At 32.4% G+C, this 21,213-nt stretch overlaps 1 protein-coding gene across 1 annotated transcript; it reads left to right on the top strand.

Annotated features, from left to right (window-relative positions):
* Positions 1–884: 884 nt before the first annotated feature.
* On the top strand, positions 885–6,774 carry LOC113770024 (2,3-bisphosphoglycerate-independent phosphoglycerate mutase). Its single transcript, XM_027314370.1, has 10 exons — positions 885–993; positions 1,179–1,380; positions 1,500–1,627; positions 2,858–3,008; positions 3,148–3,351; positions 4,226–4,650; positions 5,043–5,235; positions 5,328–5,423; positions 6,112–6,267; positions 6,451–6,774. Exons 2-10 carry the CDS (start codon positions 1,219–1,221, stop codon positions 6,613–6,615), a joined length of 1,680 nt encoding a protein of 559 aa, XP_027170171.1. The 5' UTR covers positions 885–993; positions 1,179–1,218; the 3' UTR covers positions 6,616–6,774.
* Positions 6,775–21,213: the final 14,439 nt, after the last annotated feature.

Raw genomic sequence — 21,213 nt, 5'->3', positions numbered from 1 at the left:
CTTCTTGGCTTCTTGTGAAACAAGCAGTACAAGAAGCATCTTTGGCATATACTATGGCATATTTAAAATAAGCCCTACCTGCCTAAATAATTGAGTAGATACCCTTTTGGGTGAAAAAATATGCCTTTAATGTAATTATTTAACAAACTGATGTGGTTTAGGGGACATGAATTATGTGTATCTTTTACTTTTGATAATTTTAATGAAAAGTCAACAAAAAGAAGGGGCCAATACATGTAAAGGCATTATTGTATTTTTATAAACAAAGAGTGGCATGGGAAATGATGTAGGTTCCTATTTTTATTTGGGGGAATGGTCTAATCTAAATTAGCTGACATATTTGCCCTCACTAATTACTAGAATTAGGAAAAACTAAAAATGAGGTTATTAAAAACAAGGATAGAACCATTACGGTCTAAAATGCAAAGACATGATTATTTTTCCTCTTTCTTTCGTTAATTTTCTTGCCTGCCCTTTCATTTTTTAAAAGAAAATTCGATTCGTTTATCATCTTTCAAATATAATTATAAGTCGAATTATTAATATTCGAGGCAAATTCATTATATCTAAAATAATAATTATAAATCGATAAGTTTACCATTGATTTCAAATTCTCTCCAAATCCCTGTCTTCATACTTCATTGCTAATATGGTGGGAGCCCCTAGCCCTCTACCATGAATAATTGCCTGCACAAAACATTTGCTAATCCCCTCCATCCTATAGAGGACCTGTCTGTTAAATAATCGTATATTTCAGGGATTCAACTATAATTTCCAGAACTTCAGGGCCTTGTCACCATAAAAAGAAACAAATCAAAAAAGCCCCACCTAAACGTCACGTTTTCTGCCGCCTCGGCGACTCTTCTTTCTCTTCCTTGCCTCCCATTTCCATAAATAAAAATCAACTAACCGCTCCCCAAACCAGCCTCCTTTCTCTATATATACACGAATCAAATCCAGCCATCTTACTGGTTTTCCTGCTTCTACAAACAGGTTTTTCTCTCTATATTTCTTTGTTTTTATATTTTCAATTTTTTCGATAACCCAAGTGGTTTTTATATTTATTTGTTTTGAAATTTATATAGATCTGGTTCTGGTTGTGATCTATTGTTGCTGCAGCAGTAGCGGATTTATTAACTTCTGGGATTTTTATTTGGTTTTTTCTTTCTTTTGGGTAGTGTTGAGTGATTGAATCGATAGAAAAGAGGAAGAAAAGAAATGGGTAGCTCAGGATTTTCATGGAAATTGAACGATCACCCGAAGCTTCCCAAAGGGAAGGTTATTGCAATGGTGGTTTTGGATGGATGGGGTGAAGCCAATCCCAATCAATACAATTGTATCCATGTTGCCGAAACTCCTGTCATGGATTCCCTCAAGAATGTAATAGTTGAGCTTTTTTTGTGATTTTTTTTGCGTATCATTTTTGTTATGCTGCTGAAACTTTGGGTTTGCTGGCTTTTTTCCCTTTTGTTTTCGCTTTGTTGGTTTTGGGTTGAAAGGGTGCTCCTGAGAAGTGGAGATTGGTGAAGGCTCACGGGAAAGCTGTGGGGCTGCCCACGGATGATGATATGGGGAATAGCGAGGTTGGTCATAACGCCCTTGGTGCTGGCAGGATCTATGCTCAAGGGTAAGATCTATGTTTTTTCTTTTTTTTTTCTCCAAATATTTGTTTTTTATGACAAATGATTTGGTTTGTTTAACATTTCCCTTATCGAAGACTGAGAAAATTTTGAGGTTTTTTATTTTTTGGTTGTGGGATGCTTTTTTTTCCCCGTTGTGTACTACTTATGTAAATGAAAGCTGCATGGTCTTTATCATTGAATTGTGTTTAAGCAGTGTGCAGTTTGCCGTAAATTTTTTTATGTTTTATCTTTTGCTTCTGGGATTAAAATAAATTATGGAAACTGTTTTGTCTATAGGAAAATCTATACGAGTGTGCTCTTGAGTAGTGACTTACCTAGTTGATCATCTGGGAATTGATGTTTGGTGTCATTTATTAAATTTAGTTCAATTAGTTGACCATCTAGTATTTGTTACTTTCTCATTGATTGTAATAAGTGCAATTATAATGAACCAAATTGACCATTTAGAATAATTTTTGAAATTTTTTATTAGGACATAGTAAGAATTGACTTTTATTTTGATCAAGGAAAAGCAGAAGTCCAGTTTAATTTTAATAAAATGTAACCAATGTAGTCAAAGTTTATTTTAATTTATTGAGGCTTGATTAAAAGCAAGGTCTAAAGAGCTAGCAAACTGCTGTCTTGTATTTTGAATTTTTATTTTTGCATAATTCTTCTATATTTTTCGCTGACTACTACGTTATAAGTAGATTAGCATCTTCTTGTGTTAGTTGTTGCTAACTGGTACTAATAAATATTGATCGGACATTGTAGAATTCTTTTTTAACTTTGATTTATCAAGCGAATCATTACCAGCAGTTTTTCTCTTTTGTTTTTTGTGTCACTTTGACTAACATATAATGCATTAAACGAGTTTCCTTTTTAGGTCAGGAATGCAATGTAGCTGTACCATATGAACCTGCCATCATAAACCCTTTCTCTATAGCTTGCTTTCTTTAGCAATCTCTTGGTTTCCTAATGAAAATTTTCTAATTTATTGAGGTTGAATGTACTAATAGAGCACAGACAATATTTTTGAATGATGAATTATTTTGTAGCACTAGTTTGCCTCCAATGAGTGTTCTCGTTGTTCGAAACTATCGGCATTACTTTGTTCGCTACCATTAGCTCATCTCGGAGTTCTAAATTTATCCCTTTAACTAGTCTTTAAAGTTCAACACTCACATTTTCTAACTAGAGCTGGACATGATTTAAATTTCTTGGCATTTGGACAGAGCAAAACTTGTTGATTTAGCTCTTGAGTCTGGAAAGATATATGATGATGAAGGTATCAAATATATCAAGGAATCTTTTGAAACTGGAACATTACACCTCATAGGGCTGTTGAGTGATGGTGGTGTCCACTCTAGGCTTGATCAGTTACAGGTATATTTTGCGGATTTTAAGATTGATTTACCTTTCTGTCTATGAGTTTCTCCTTTCAATGAATAAGCCTCATAATGAGTTTATACTTTAGCTGACCTAAGCAGAACAAATCACTGTTGGTATTACTTTTATGGTACAGCTTCTGCTTAAAGGTGCCAGTGAGCGTGGTGCCAAAAGAATTCGGGTCCATGCTCTTACTGATGGACGTGATGTATTGGATGGTACAAGTGTAGGCTTTATGGAAACTCTTGAGAATGATCTTGCTAAATTGCGAGAGAAAGGTATTGATGCACAGATTGCATCTGGTGGCGGACGAATGTATGTCACAATGGATCGTTATGAGGTAAAGCATAGGTGTTTGACTTTTGTGTGCACTCATTTCTATTTTCTTGAGATGTTGTGCTTTGTAATTACTTTCATGTGCTCATTTTTTTTAATTAAGGCATAGGTGACTATATTGCGTCAATATTTGATTCTCTTTGGAGGCTGCTGTCAATTTAAATTCTGGATTCTTGCTTTGCCTTATTTAAAAACTTCTCTTCTGCAAATAACTAGCGAACTTTGCTGGTCAACTGATGGTCAATTCTTTTGAAAGTGTGTTTGTTGCATCTTACATTTTGTTTACGTGCTGCTACACTATTTGGTTTAGCTGTTTGTGGTGACTGTTTTTGGTATCATTGATGCTTTGTCTTTTTATAAGTTGCCTTACATTTTTCTCATAGGACTCGACTTCTACTTTTTTTTTTTTTTTTCGTTTTCCATCTTGAAGCCCTTTCGTCAAATGTAGTAGACCAGTTTCATGAGGACTTCTTGATGTGTATACACTAATGCACATGTTCACAAAAATGTGCAAACAATGCTCGTGCTAGTATGGTTATTCTATCGTGGTAGGGAGTTGGGCTTATATTCAAGTTAACCCCCCAAAAAAAAAATGCAAACAATGGATCCTCAAAATGTTGATGATGTGCTTGTACATTGTTTAGGAGTTGGATGTGGTTCCTAACTGATTTTGTTGGATGACATGATTTTTGGTCTAAAAGTTGATCCAATGTTTCTGAAGTTCGACACTGACTAAATAATGTTTCTTTTACTTTTGTTACTTCACAACTACTGTAATAGGTGCTGGCCACATTTTTTATATGGTAGGTGAGGGTATGTAATTCTTCCTTCCTAGTTTTGTAGATGCACTTACTATACTTGGTACTAACTCTTTGCAGAATGATTGGGATGTTGTTAAACGAGGTTGGGATGCCCAAGTTCTTGGTGAAGCTCCACATAAGTTTACAAATGCTGTTGAGGCTGTCAAGAAGCTAAGGGAGGAACCCAAGGCCAATGACCAGTACTTACCTCCATTTGTTATTGTTGATGAGAATGGAAAGTCTGTTGGTCCAATTTTGGATGGTGATGCTGTTGTCACTCTCAACTTCCGCGCAGATCGCATGGTTATGTTAGCCAAGGCCCTCGAGTATGAAGACTTTGATAAATTTGACAGAGTTCGATTCCCTAAAATTCGTTATGCTGGAATGCTTCAGTATGATGGTGAACTGAAGCTTCCCAGTCACTACCTGGTTTCTCCTCCTGAGATTGAGAGGACATCTGGTGAATATTTAGTGCATAATGGCGTTAGTACTTTTGCTTGCAGGTGTGTTGGTATAAATGCAGTTCTTTATTTTTGTTTTGCATTTAGCGGATGAGATTGTTGAATGTTCTGAACAAGTTTTTTTCATTGATCTCTTGTTTTCTGGGGATATTTTTTCTCCTGCTTCCTGGACATGGCTCTAGTCAAAGTTTTTATGTTATGCTTATTATGAGGAATTTGTTAGGTACCACATTTGATGACTATACTTGTTGACAAGCTTGGTGATTTTTGGGATCCTTTGCTCTTTCAAGTGTATGGATAAACTTTTATGGAGCAAATGCCGCTGATATGAATCTTTACTTTAGGGATCTTGCTATTTGGTTGTAAATTTGATTGTGCATGAATTTGTATTGACCTGAGTAATCAAATACAATTACTTTATTTCTTGTCCACAGCGAAACTGTTAAATTTGGACATGTCACCTTTTTCTGGAATGGGAATCGGTCTGGTTATTTTGACCCATCAAAGGAGGAATATGTTGAAATTCCTAGTGATAGTGGAATCACCTTCAATGTCAAGCCAAAGATGAAGGCTTTGGAGATCGCAGAGAAGGCCAGAGATGCTATTCTCAGCGGCAAGTTCCACCAGGTAAATTTCTTGTAGGTTCAAAGTTAAAACATTTTTCTTCACCTATAACAACTTAATGAGTGCCTTTAACTATGGTGGTGATGTCCCTGCAGGTACGAGTGAACCTACCAAATAGTGACATGGTTGGGCATACAGGTGATATTGAAGCAACAGTTGTGGCTTGCAAGGCAGCAGATGATGCTGTAAAGGTAATGCTGGCAGCTTCTTTTTGCTTTAACCTATCTTTAAAATTTGAGGAGAAAAAAATAATCAAACTAGTTTTTTACAATTTCACTTTGTGCAGCAACTTATGCTAGTGTGTTTCACTTGAGTGTCTTAATTGCTGTGTGTTGTGAGGATATGCTGGCTTTCATTTTTTTCAGACTGAATATTTTGAAGGAGAGAGACCTTATGCCTGTGCAGGTTTTCAAAACCTACATACATGTTAGAAATCTATCGTCTTATGCTGTTGGCTATTTGAGTTGGTGTTTTACTTTTCCTTGTCTTTGGTTTGACTTTGTGCTGCAAAGCAGTTTGAGAGCTGGACATTGTCGATACTAGTTTCTGTCTGGCTATCTTCTGACAAAGAATTTATAGGACTGATTAATTGGAGAATTCGGTATAAAAATCGAATTCTTTCAAATTGTATCCGTGTTTGTCATCATTATGAGATGGGGCATGATGTAAGTTGGCTCTTTATGCACTATCAATTTGGTGCTGTTTATTTGAATTAGTACCATACTTTTGGAGTTGAGCAAAGTTTATGATATTTGAGTAAACCCCAGGGGAGTTCGCTATGAGATGCAGCTTACAGAAGTTTGGTTGGTGTTTTAATTGTAAAGGACTATTTGATGAAACTAGTAGAATTGCTGAATGAACTTGTTTGATTGTTCGTAGATGATCCTTGATGCAATTGAGCAAGTGGGTGGAATATATGTTGTAACTGCTGATCATGGAAATGCCGAGGATATGGTGAAGAGAAACAAGAAAGGGGAACCTCTTCTGGACAAGAATGGCAACATTCAAATTCTTACCTCTCACACACTGGAGCCGGTACGTACAAACTCCTTAAATCTGAGTTCCAGGATTAGATAGTTATACTGGCATCCTGTTCTTGGTGCTTGCCAACGTGATGTGCTATTATCATTTGGGCGGGAAAACTGTGACATGCATTTCTTATTAAATTGGTGATTTTGCCCAAGTGGTTCTTCATGAATATGATTGGATTCTGTGTAGGTACCCATTGCAATTGGTGGTCCTGGATTGGCACCAGGGGTGAAATTCCGTCAAGATCTCCCTGGTGCTGGCCTTGCTAATGTTGCCGCAACTGTCATGAACTTGCATGGCTACGAGGCACCTAGTGACTATGAGCCAACCCTAATTGAGGTAGTTGACAATTAGGCCGGGGAATTGATAGAAAATTTTGGTCGAGGATTGAATAATTGTTAAGAGTAGTTGCTACTGGATAAATATTCAGCTTTTGTTGTATTGAGCCTAATTCGATACATAGTTTTCTTATTGATGACCTCATATATAATTTTACAGAGGCTCTCGTTGTCATGTTTTTTGGTTTCTGGGTTTGTGCCGAATTTTTTTTTTTCTTGTCGAAATGATAATATATATATATATCAAAAGTATATACAGTATGAGCAAAGGCTCATGCATGCTTTACAAACGTGCATTTAGCACACTAAAATGGGGTTTCCTATCCCACATCTTGATTATTGACACGAACTGCTATGGAGCTTTCACCTTTGTTCCTGGAGTTTGTGCAGTATTCGGTTATTATGCAGAAGTTTTTTCAAAATGATATTTCACATGTAAAGAAATTATCGGACCTTTTAGTGGCCAGATCCAGTGAAAGAGCTTGCAGCAATTTGTTACTAGCAGTTTGTGAATGTAAATCAAACAAATAATACTGTTTTATTAAAAGGGCGATGCTTTAAAACCAAATTCAATGCATGGGAAGTTTAGCTACTGGAATTACAAGGTACAATATGAGCAACACTTTGGGTTTCGTTTGGCTGGAGATGCACGTCTTTTGTCAAAAACAAAATTGAAAATACATGAAATAGACCAATATGTACATTAAAAATCCCCAAAGACACCTACACAAAGGTGTAGAAAATACACCCAAGTATACACAATCACTGTCCCAACTTTCCTTGCCCTGCCACCCTTTCCTAGGCTATTTTGTAACCCCGACCATGAACACAACCCCCGGGGGCATGCCAGCCCTTCGTCTAGTGAGCAACCCCATCTCCCTGCTATTGTCTCCCCGTGAGCAGCTCTGTTTGTCCCTTTCTTGCCACTTTTCATTCCATCCCGCATCTTCACAAATTGGTTGGACATAGATCACCCTTCCTCAACTGATAGCCCCAATCTTTCTCCCTCACATTACCTCTCTCACTTTGTAACTCTAACATGCAGCAATGTTTTTAAACCCGGACCGGAGGGTGAACAGGAGAACCTTCCGGTTCACGGTTCGACCGGTTCGATCCCGATTCAAATGTTTAATAATTTTTTATTCATTTTAGTATTAAAAATTTTGAATAAAACTAAAATATTTGTTTTAGAAAATAAATACTTAATAAAAATGGGTTGAACCTCCCGATTTTTATCGGTTTTCATCGGTTCAACCGGATCTTGACCGGTTCAATTGATTCTTTGGGTTTTTAATTAAATCGGACCGGAGGCATGGCCGGTTCATGATTCAACCGATCGAACCAACCGATCCACAGTTCAACCGGTCGAACCAGTCAGTCCGATTCGGTTTTCAAAACATTGCCATGCAGCCCCATCTCCCTTATTGTCACAATCTTACCTCTTTCCCACCCCCACAAGCGTTGCCTCCCTTCCTTCACCAAGTCCTGTCATGCTTTCTTTCCAACCTGCAACTCTATCTACCCGTCAACCATAAATTGCCTTCCCCCTACGTACAACCCTATCTTTGTCCTTCACTTCACTCTTAATTACTTGTTTTAGTATTGCTTTTTAGGCAATTTTAGTCGAATCCTAGTCTTGAATCATAATCTACATGAAATAAATACTAAGTTTGCAATTACCTCCCATGAGATATTTGAATCATAGTAAGTTTGAAATAAAAACTAAGTTTGAATTATCTGTTTCGATCTAGGAGTTTTTCAAAAATTAGTTTTTCAAATACTATAAAAATTTTTAAAAAGTAGTCTAAATTTTTTTTAATATTTAAAAAATATCCCAAAATATATTTTAAAAAATCTATTACTCTTAAATATTCCAAAATACTTTTTAAAAATATCTCAAAATATACTCTAAAAAGTAAAATTTTTTAAAAACACTCCCAAAAATACCTAATCCAAAGGGAGCTAAATATTTTGTCAACTTTGAAGTTACATGTAGGGATAATTTCAGAAACCTCCCTGAGGTGTCTGACATTTTCATTGGGCTCCCTTGAGGTTTCCAAAATATCATATACCTATCCTGTCAGGTTATTGGGCTCAATTCTTAAATCAACTCCGGCAAAATGACATAATTACCCTTGTAACTGATAAGATATTTTACAACTACATTGACATTATTACTTAAATCATCAATTAGTAGGCTTAAGTGAATTAATGACAATTTGGAAGATAAAATAATTTTTAATTTGCCATGGGTGTCAATTCCAAGCATCCTTTTCTAATTGATATACATGATTGAAGCATTATATCAGATTTCAGTGTTCAATTAGAGCAAGAGATATAGAGTTTTTTCAAAGGAAAAGGTGAAAATTCAGGAAGTTTGAAGAGGAAATTTGGTCTCATGGAAATAGCAGGAAAATTTGGTAATTGTGAATGTCTCAATGTTAGCCTCTAAGATTTTTCTACTGCGAAGTTTTGGAAAATTTTATATTCTGGTTGCAGATTTTAAAGTTTGTTGTTGGTGATCATGTTTAATAATGACATGAAAAGTGATTAAATCTTATCTTCGATGGTGCATAAAATGGAAAATATGGCATTATGTACTTTGTATTATGTTCTGTGTAATTTGCTTCTTCTTTTTTGAGATTTTTCGGCAATGGATTATAGTGTTTTTTCTTGAGTTTCTTGATTGTTTGTTTCATTATTATGGAACATAGGTGTTGTTTTGTATGGGATTGAGATGCGAGATATTAGTTGTGGATGACTTCTAATTTCTAAATAGAGAAAGTGCTAATTGATGACCTTTTTTTTTTTTTTTTCTAATTTCTGGTTAGTTAATCAAGAAAACTAGCATAGGATAGTTTCTATTACCATGATTCACGTGTATTGCTTGAACAAGCCATGTGTTTGTTTCTAGCTGTTACAGCTGCTCACTTCATTTAACTATTGCTTTAGCTTATCCTCTGTTGCCACTTCATACTGTTGTTATATAGAGTCTTACGCATTGGCTGCTGCAAATAGATGTTATTAGAAAGGGTTGCAAAAAGAGATGTTGGTTTCCAATTTTCAAAGTGCAACAAAAATTTTGCCTTTCTATCAGTTCTATTTACACCTTCTGAAATTTCATTCTTGTCGCATTAGTTATGCACTGTTCATATCAAATTAACACACTAATGCAAATCTTGAGGGCTGTTGTGGAATCAAATTGTTTCTCTCTTTTGAAACCAATTTTATATTATTTGTGTTTTTGAATTGGGTAGGATTTGTTATCATCTACTTAGTTTTAGGGGAGGTGCCTGATATTTTGAAAACCAGAGGAGAGGCCAGTGAGACTAGAGAAACCCCAAGGGAGGTTTTTGAAATTATCCCTTACATATATAGAAAGAACTATCAAAAAATACTTTTTGAAAAGTATGTATAGGAACTTTTTAAAAATGATTTAGAAAAAACCCTTCAAAAACACCCTAGTTCTTTTTAAGTTGATACACTCAAAATTATTTCACTTTAAAACTCACTATCTTTATAAGAGCATGCATTGCACATATTAATAAAAATATTTGATGTCCCAAAAGGTATCGTTTTAAGCATGTGATATGATTATAACAATGTAAGGAAGAAAATTTGAAGAAAAACTAAATAAAGAACATGCTAAAAAGATCTACTTCATGGGAATGCTAAACTCTAGAGGAAAGAATAATTCGGATTACATACTTGCATTATAACTTAAAATGTTCAGTGACAAAGAATGAGAGGCTAACATGTATGACCAACGAGAAGAAGCAGAACAAAAAGAAAGATGGGAAATACGGGATTTCTGCAGGTTGTGGAAAAAAGCTTGATGATGGTAAGAAGCAAAAACCTGCAGAGTTAACGATCATTGTGGCCTCGAAGTTCCCCAGTTTCTGGATCGACATACATCCAGGCCGCATCTGGCACACTGCAAATAAGTGGACAATCTCATAAATTAGGCGCATAAAAATAGCAATTTTTGGAATTGGCGAACCAACTATCAACTTTAGCAAGTGGACTTTACTCTTCAATGTTTGTCGAGGCATTCCTTGGGACTTTGTCCTGTAATTAGAACAGTAACAATTGATTATTTGAAAAATAGTCCCAAAATAAAAAATGAATCTAGGGTTTCAATAAAAAAAAGAGAGAGGCTAACATGTATACTTCAACCAAAAATTATATATTTAAAAATAAAACCAATTAACCAAGATGAATATGAAAATAAAAGTAAGCATCACTATACGTGCTTTCTTTTTGGTTTGTGACATGCTCAAAGGTTATCCAAATGCTTATACTATAGTATTAATGAATCTATACTAAGGACAATCTCGAGATACTCGCACTAACACACTACATACCTGTACTTTGATGATCGTTTGAACTAAAAAGAGAGCAGTGGAGCCATGGTGATAAGATTGTTTCAACTAAATCTATTGCTGGATCGATGTATCTTACCTACACATGGCAAGAGTTTGTTCTCCCTATTTGATAAAATACACAACTAAAGAAAAGATTCAAGAGTTCATTAACAATGTAGTGTACTATTAAGATAAATATTTCTAAAAACATTTGCCTAGTGTTATAAGATATATAATTGCAATTCTATAATACCCATAAACAAGTTATACAAATGATAATATCATATTTCTTCCCAACAAAATCATGCATTCCAATTCTCAAATGTTAGATAAGATCATGTCAATTTCTCACTGTAATATAAACACACCGAGAATCGTTTGCATCCATAAATAGGTCCAAGAAAGAGAATCAAGTCATATATATGGATGTATAGTAGTATTATGAGTTTATCAAGATCCAGAAGAAGAATCAACTCAAGTTAATTTACTAATTAGAACTTTTCACAAAAAATTAGTGTGTTGGTCCATATCCTCAACACTAGCACCTTCAGCATCCATGCCTTTGGACAATGAATTAGATGCATATCCATGACATGAGTAAAATTCAATTAAGATCTCTCTACCATTGGTCTTGCTAATATTGTTGTAACCACCATGAATTTACAATGCCACTTAGGGATTATGTGCAAAATCTAATTGAGGTTTTTGACAATTAGGTAGAAGGAATTGATCCAAAATTTTGCTAGAGGATTGAATAATTGTGGAGTTATGACTACTCAATGTTTTGAAAGGCGTTCACGGGGTGGCATGTTTCAAGACTACCCCTATATGATCGCATAAGGCAAAGGTGTTCTGGAGTGTACGCCCAAGAACTAAGGGCATATGCCCAAACATTTGGGCGCACCTCTAAAGTGGGGTGTTAAAAGCATATGCCTCATAAATTGTCTGAAAAAATGATTTAACAAATTGTATACAATTATTAAATATCATAAAAAAGAAATGAATAGCTCTAGCTTCTTCCTTTTAAACGAAGAAACCTAATTTCCCAATTCTAAAACCCTCTCTAAAAATCTGCAATTTCTCTATTCAACACCATCAACAACTTCATATCTTTGTTTCTCTACCTTCAACAAATACCACAAGTTCACAAATCACCAAATTCCACACGAATTCCAGATCCAGAGATCATCAACTCACTGTTCAGGTAATTTTCTCCTTTTTTTTGTATTCCTTCATCTTCTTTTCTTTTTCAATTTTTGGAAAGGTGTGATGTCAATCTACTTCTAGTTTTAACGTTGGTTTTGTGTGCTACTAGGTAGATATTTGACTTTTGCATGTATTAAGCAACACTTGACATATAGTTCATATCATTGATATTGTTATATAATTTTGCAGATGCTAGTACTTTTTATACTATGCTCTTGAGTTTGTGCCTACTTTATCATTAGAATCCATCTGGAAGGTTTTTCAAAATGATATCTCATATATAAAGTAATTACTAGACCTTCTAATGTTTAAATCTAGGAAACAGCTCATTGTAATAATTTGTGAATGCTAAAGTTTGTTTAAAACCTTTTGTTTTTGTTGAGATTAACCTTTTATTTTTATTATCGTCCACATTTCAACTCATAAGTGAGGTAAGGTACAAAATAAATATCAACTATATATTCCAAGTGATCTTGGAAAAAAAATCATATAGAACTTACTAAAGAATTTCAGTGGCAATGAAATACAAATATGATGTTTTGATGTGAGAATTTTCTAAAATTATCACATTTGTTTAAAATTTAGGCTTTATTTGCAAAAAATAATAATATTTCATTGTATTTGTGCCAAATAATGTGCAAAGTATATAGTTCAAATATTTTCAGTAAGGCACCACTTAAAAATTGAAATTGCTTTGAAAGTGCTTATCGCACTTTTAAAAGGGTAAGACCTATTAGAATCTTGCTAGTATTTTCATGTGTATTGAGTGAGTATCAAACACATAAAATACATGTATGTCTTTTCAAAAAGAGTCAAGTTTTGTCAACCTTTAGATTCTTCATTAGTAATTAACACATTGAGTACTACTACAACACCAACACCTTCATTTTTTATGCCTTTGGGCAATAAATTCGATACATCTCCACTAGAAGAATCAGATTTAAAATGTTCGTGAATCCTCATTCCTCTAAACATGTGTTAGAAGTACTGAAACAAATGATAATACTTTACTATTTGTATGTAGTCTTCTTTTATATTTGAAGTGTTCTACATATTAATACCATAATTAGATAATTCTTCGACTAGTATAATCTTCATGTTGGTGGAATAATTAGTTGACTCCATGTTAGTGGCATGTTTGGTTATTGTGCAATTCATAACTAAATTGCTACATGCGATTGATTAATTTGAGATGTTGTTTTCCATACTAATAGATGCAGCAATACTAATTGCTTTTTCTTCTTGCAACATTAGTTTGCACTTGAAAAACTAGAAGTTATAATTTTCATCTTGTTAATAATATCCTATCTGTTGATTTGTTTTGATATTGCTTGATATAAAGTCATCGAAAACAATTAGCCAATAGCGACGCCAAAGCTTGATTCTAGTGCGGCACCACTTAAATAAAGTAATTGAAATGGCACATAAAATGAATGACATTTGTCTAAATTATCTAAAATGATTAATTAATATCTATCATTTTCATTGCTATTATGAACATTCTATTTTCTCCCGAATTGTCACTACCATAATGTTCTCATTTGTTTAGATTTTGCAAAATCTAAGTATGGAAAATGATTATAGAACATATTCAAAATTACCGAAAGTTATTCTTTGGTATATGAAGTTTGGGATGAGTTATACTTTGCACCCTCAATTTTCTGAATAGGCATTTTACTTCCTATTTTATATCTAATATTCTTTTGTTCCTTCTCTTTTTGCTCTTTTTTGTTATTTTCTTTTATTTTTTTTGTTCCTACCATCCATTCTTTATCCAAAGTCCTATGTTTCAATATGCATTATATTAGATTTATAGATTTGGTTAGTTTTTTCTTTACTTTTATTTCAAACCTTAGTATAACCTTTTCTTCCATGTATTTTTATTATTGTACCTCTCATGTGCACAAAAAAAATATGTAATTTGATAATTTGACAATCCAATTTATGTTAAGGTGCATAGGGTGAACATCATAGATATATTTATATATGTTATCATTCAAAGAGTTACATCATGTATATTTTGCTATGTCTTGGATTTTATACTTTGGCGTTATTAATTTTATAAGAGGAATGAAATAAAAGAAAGAAATAAGAACCCAAATCTAATAATTTTTAATATTATTTTTAAGCGAGTGGTGAAAAAATAAATAGAATAGAAAGGAAACAAATAGCAAATAAGAAAGAAAATTAAAAAGTAAAAAATAGAAGAAGGTAAGAAGAGATTTAGAAAAATAAACCATAAAAGTCTAAATTTTGAGGATATTGTAGTCAGGAAACATTAAATTAGAGGTAAAGTGCCTATTTAAATTATTAACGAGTAATGTGTAGCTCATCCAAAAACTCTAATGAGTTTAGTGATACTAAAAAAATTAATAACACCTTACATTAACAAATATAAGAGTCCCAATATTAAATTTTTTCAAACAATAACAAGTTTTTTTAGTTCTTATAAAATAGTTATAATGATATATGCATCAAAAATAATATCAATACAAGTATAATACAAGCTAATAATACTTGTAATTTTTTTTGGGTAATTCATGCACATTTGTTATAGCCAACAATCAATGTTTAGTTTGCTTTATTAATAATCTTCATCAAATGGCCTCAATAGCCAAGTGAAAAAAATTCTTAATGCAAATTAGTGAGGGGTATAAGTAAAACTTTGACAAATATTTCTTGAAAGATAAACTTTTCTGACAGGCCAGCAGAGACACATACCTTCACTAGTTATGATTTACTTTGTATTTAAATAAGAAAAATTAAAAAATAAAAGATCAAATGTAAACTAATTCAATAATATAATTTGAAATGTCCTACTAGTTTTCATAATAGAAAATAATTAACAAAAAAATTACACATGTGACTAAAACGAAAATAGATTAGACAAGAAATCGATCACAACCTTATATTTCTACCACTTCTCTACTGTATAAATCCTACACCTTTTTATTGTAGAAAACTCTAGAAATTTTCACTCGCATTGTTTATTACTATTGTTTATAAAGATAAGAAAATCATGAAAAACAAGGAAGTCTCAACATTGCAATATTGGAATCAAGACCTCTGTAACTCAATAAAAAAAAAAACCAGTTGATAATTCTATTGATGAGAAAAATTTTACAACAAACTGTATCCTTCATATAAAAACATGTGAATATGATTTTGAGTATCTTTAAAAAAAAAAGAAAAAAGAAATTTTAATCATGTTACTATACTTTCCAATTATAAAATTTGTGTCTCTATTCAATGAACCTAACTAATTTCAATCATCAACTTTTGATCTCTTATCTAATTCAACTAGTTCACTCCAATGAGGATGTCCTTCCTAATGTCGAGCCTTTGTTGCTCATGAATTCGCTCTTTATGCCAAATCTTCTGACTTTATTGAATTTTTTTTTGAAAAATTTCCTTCCTTTTGTTAGTTATTTGTTGTTGGATGATTTCCAACAATTTGAGCAATGAAATTTTTTTATAGAAAAAATAAAGAGTAAAAGTTTGATTCTTTAGTCTATTTTACTATTAAAAATGATAGATTTAAAGGTAAAATTTGATGAAATTGACAATGAAGATAGATTGAAGTATTTTGACAAGTTTTATTATTAAAGAGCTAATTCAAAATTTTAGATAAATAAGAGGCCAAAAGTTGATGATTGTAATAGTTATCGAGAAGTTGTTTGTGGATATCATTATAGAAGCGACAAACTCGGGGTTTTTAATGGTTGGTGAATGGATATGGTTGCTTCTAAATATTTGTATTTTGATCGCAACTATTTCAAAAACTACACGCAAGAAAGGTAAGGAAGTTATACTTAGTGACTCTTATATTATCAATATTGTAATTTTTTGGGTGGTAGTAAGGTTTAACTAAACTTCATTTCTAGATTAACATTTTCTTTGTAAAGATGTGCTTCATACTCTTTAAATAAGGAAAAACTTATAGTATTTGGATATTTTTCTCAATGGGATTGATTTCAATAAAATTTTGAGTTTGATAGTCATGTATTTATAAAGAAAGGTGCTTTTATGGGAAAATGGCCAAATTAGTCCTTCAACATTTTTCTTTAAGCCAATTTTATCCTCAATTTTTTATTTGGATGTTTTCAATCTCTTAATTTAAATTTAGTCGTCAATTTCATCCGTTTGCGGTGGCTCCACCAATAAGTATGATTCTGGCATATGATTTCTTATCAAGTCAATGGTAATATAGGAACTTTAGTTTTAGTAATTATTAAAAGAAACAAGAAAATATTCCAATAAATAAAGGACTAAAGTTTATCTTCTTTTTTATTGAAACATAAGACTACTACTGCATTCATGATTCTTCTTCTCTTAGTCTCATCTCCGACCAAGTTAGGCTAGTTGAACAATCACTGACACACACATACATATGGTTCCCATTAAAAGAACAACAAAAGAAAAAGAAAAAGGGAAAATAGAGAAAGAAATACAATGCTAAACCCTTTCTATTTGCTCTTGTTCGCAATAGAGCTAGCCATGGAGGCTGGCATCCTAGTTGAAAACACAAGCTCACTGATTAGTCTCCAAATTATTGTAGTTAAGGAATTTAATCAAACATAAGATGCCACAAAAGAAAGATAAGATTTTATCTGTCAAAATATAATGAAATCAAACCCAAAATATCTTTAATCAGAATGATTTCACCTTAATCACATTAGACTTAACCAATTTATAATATGAATTTAATTAAAATCACAGCAAAAGATCCAAATTTCAAGTTTGATTTATCCAAGTAAAATGTTTTCAAAACAATTTGATAATAAAGGTGGCAGTTTTTATCAATCGATTTCTTCCTTCTCTCTCGTGGGAATTGGTAGAGATGGTGGAACTCGTGGCAGAGACATGCCATAGAATCTCAAACGTAAGAGAGAATTACTAGTTTGTATCCTTCCTTTGGCCTAACCTCTACGACTCTCTTGGAGGAAATTGATAGCCAAACATTGACGAAAGAAGGCAGAGCGGCACAAATAGAAAAAGTGGGCAAGTAGAATAGCTGTCAAGACTAGAGGGTGGAGGAGGTGAAAGAGGAGACTGAGTGTGCTGGGGAAGAGAGGCTCATGGCTATGTAATTTTGTTGAACTAGCAATAGAAATTTATTGATTAACTATGAAAATTAGGCAAATTATTATAATTCAAAAAGATAGAGTATGATTGAAATTTGAGACACTGATTGAAAAGGAAATTTCATTGGTACTGATTTTTGTGTTAGTGATGTCGAATGTGAGTAACCGAGTCTAAAACAAGTAACAGAAATCTCATTAAGGAAGATGATAAAATTTTTAAAATTGCAATATTAGTCCCTTATTTCATGGAAAAACTCTCTTTTTCTTTTTAGTAATGATCCTACCTTGTAGTTCCTATATCGCATTGAATTTGTTGTGATTCTTGTGCAAGAAATACATTAATTAGTGGCGCTGCCACAAAAAGATGAAATTGGCAACTAAAATTAAGGGACTAAAACCATCCAAATAAAAGATTGAGGATGAAATTGATTTAAGAAAAAAAGTTGAAGGACTAATTTGGCCATTTTTCCATACTTTTATTGGTAAAGGATATAGATGTGATGGCATGTTTAAACTAAAAATTGAGAATATTAATAAAATTTTCACAATTTGTTTAGGATAATGTTATTTGCACTCCTATTATCCCATTTTTATTTTGATGAGACCATATTACCCCTTTCCTAATTTCATCTCCTTGCCCATGAATTAACTTTACTAGATTTTCTCTTACACTCTAAAACCAAGTAATTATTCCATTACACACTAAAATGACTAATTTAAAATTGTCACTAATATGTATTGAGTAATCTTATATATACTGACAGTGTATACACTATCATCATTAGATTCATGACATGTGTGCAAAAGTTGAATTTCAAATTCAAATTTTGCATAGTTGTCATTCATCAAACACTGATAGTGTCAGTGTAGGAAATATTAATCCATATGTATTATGTATTTTTCTACAAAACTTCACAAAATTATATGATTCCAAAGATCAATCTAGCAATGTAATATGAACAGATTCCAAAGTTCAAACCCAAAAAAAAATAAAAAATAAAAAATAAAAAATCCCATGTGCCAAAGATGACCCAAAATTGAGTATAACCAATGTCTCATAAATAAGACACTAATACTTTTTTTTTAAAGCAAATTGCAGCCACCATTATTCTAGTATGTGCAACAAAATGATAACCATGTAGTGTTTCAGAGATTCCAAGTGAAGGTGAAATCAAATCCACTCCACTGAATAAAGCAAATTGCAGCCACCCTTATTCTAGTATATGCAACAAAATGATAACCATGTAGTGTTTCAGAGATTCCAAGTGAAGGTGAAGTCAAATCCACTGAATAAAGCAAATTGATGCTCCTAAGAGATCTTCAAGCACGCGAATTGTTTCTAGCCAATGGCAATCTGCAGGTATGGAACCAGTCTTCAATAGTCTTCCATCCATCATGACACGAATCATTTCATGTTTGGAACACAGAGTCACAAAGTTTTGGGGAGTGTAGAGCTATTGGGTTTGACAATCTAACTTGAAGCAAAAGAGATCATCTAGTAATACTTCAAAAAGTCTATTTCAAAAAGTCTACTAAGAATAGCTCATATAACCATCATAGAGGAAGTAAATCTTTGTAGTATATTTCAAAAAAAAAAATCTAGTATCCAGATAATGCAAGGGAACCTCAATTGTGCTCATAAAAAAATATACAAAATTGAAATTGAAATTGAAATAAGAATATGAAAAATAAATTAAAAAATAGTTATGTATATTTAGAAAAAGAGAAGCAAAAGTTAAATTTTTTTACCTTTTGGACACGTACGACAATTGTGCCCAACTTTCTTGCATGTGAACACAAGATAGAGTAGGAAAAGGAATTAGAGCAAGAGTAATATGGTCTCATTAAGATGAAAATAGGATAGTGGGAGTGCAAATAATATAAAGGGAGTGCAAATAACATTACCCTTTTGTTTATATGCATTCTTCCATGAATCTTTGACATGCACGATCAATTCATATAAATAGTTAGTATGTGGTAAATTTAAACAATTTTGCTTTGACAGAATAAATAAAAGATGAATTTGACAAATATGAATCTTTTAGAATAAAAAAATAACAAGGAAATCTTCTAAAGCTTTAAAAAAAAAATTCAACTTTAGAGTTAACCTACACAGATTTTTGTGAATTTAAAAGAATTTTAATTCGTGGTAGTAAAGGGTAGTTTGTAACATTTATGGATGATTTTTCAAAACATACTGGTGTTCTCTTATCAAAAAGCTAAAGTGATATTTTTGATATTTTCTAAATCTATATGATAGAAGTAGAAAAATAATTTGATTGAAAGATTGAGTGATTTAAAAGTGATAGAGATAAAGAATATGGGTTATTTTGTTTTAATTCATATATTCAAACTTTGAAAATAATTCAGGAGACTACTCTTCCTTACTATCTTGTAATAGTGTAGTTGTAATACCCAAGTCTAATCTTTAGGGTTTTAAAATAAAGTATAAAATTTTGGGGTGAAATTGAAAATGCTTGAAAATTGAAGACTTTTTTGTGCAAAAGAGAATAGTTGTATCTTGTGAAATATAAAATAGTTAGTAGGAAAATAGTATTTAAATTTCCTCAAATATATTCTAATTTCTTCTTTCTTCTAAACCTTTCACAATTCTTTTCTTTTTCTTTCAATCAAAGGGAATCTTTGAAGAATTAGAACAGATCAAGCAAGAAGAAGTTAAGAACTTCTATCTTGCCTATCAATTAAGGTAAATTAAGTTGCCTTGAGTTTGTCTAGGGTTTTTAGTCTTAAGTTAATGAATTGGGTTTTATGTACAATTAAGTCTTGGTTTTAATCTTTTGGGTATTATTCGTTGAGTTGATTTTTTATTCTTGTTGAGTAGTTAAGTATTTGTAGGGATTGAAGTTAGAAATTGAGCTACTGTGATTACTTGTTATTGTTTTGGGGTAGTCATTACTTTCATAGAGAAATGAGTATGAGTTGGTTTGACAGGATAAAAAGAAAAATTGATTCATTTTAATTGAAATCTTGGCTAAGTTGGCGTCGAATGGATTTAATGCATGCAAACCAATTCAAGAAGTTGGTCACTAATTAGTTTCCCAACTCAGTAACCAGTGCTAGTTCCTTTTAATGAGTCAAATCAATTGCTTACAAGTGTGGGCAATTGGTTAGCTCTTCACTTATAGTTTCTTTTGATCTCATTTAAGTTCTTAGTCTAGCTAATATTTTGAGTTTGATTAACTTCCTTTTCACTTGGAAAAACTTTCTAATGCCACTTTTCCTTCTTCAAGTCAATTTTTGGTTAATTTAGGTTAGAGTTTCAACAAGTATTTATGATTTTGCCATTTTACTTTCTAGGGTTAGAAATTGTGACTTGTTATATAGGTGAGAAGCATTGGGATTCGTTGAGTTAGTACACAAGTTCTTTATTGGACACGATAAATAGTGTATATACTCTTTATATTTTGAAAATGAAATTATTGAACTCTTATAAATCTTGAAAGTTAGTTTATCTATCAAATCACATGAATGTGTCTATTTTATTTCTTTGTTATGAATCTATAGTTGTGGTCAATTAGGCTTGATGAATAACTTAATTGCTAGAGTTCTTGCATTTAATGAACATTGACAGAGCTAATTTTGATTGTGCTAATCGAGAATAGTTAACAATTGCTAGGGAAAAGCACTAATGAAGAGTACTTAGTGATTTGGAAAATTGCACCAACCAAAAGTAGTTGATAGATATTAGAAACCGTATAAACCTACTTAAATCAACAATTTATTATCCAATGTCTATGTGGTAACTTTATGTCTTGAACTCATGTATGAATGTTATAATTTGTGAAAAATGATTGTGTTTTACTTTTTAAGACTACATTTTGGTCTATTTATGGATATGTATTAATGAAAGTTAAATCATATTATGTATATTAACATATTTAGCCCAATAAAGAAGTATATATGCTATTTGATGAATGAATTTTCATTCAGTCAGTTGAT

Source organism: Coffea eugenioides, chromosome 5 (genome assembly GCF_003713205.1).
Source record: "Coffea eugenioides isolate CCC68of chromosome 5, Ceug_1.0, whole genome shotgun sequence".
NCBI lineage: Eukaryota > Viridiplantae > Streptophyta > Magnoliopsida > Gentianales > Rubiaceae > Coffea > Coffea eugenioides.
The sequence above is the reverse complement of the archived record's forward strand: the minus strand, read 5'-3'. Positions and strand labels throughout refer to the sequence as shown.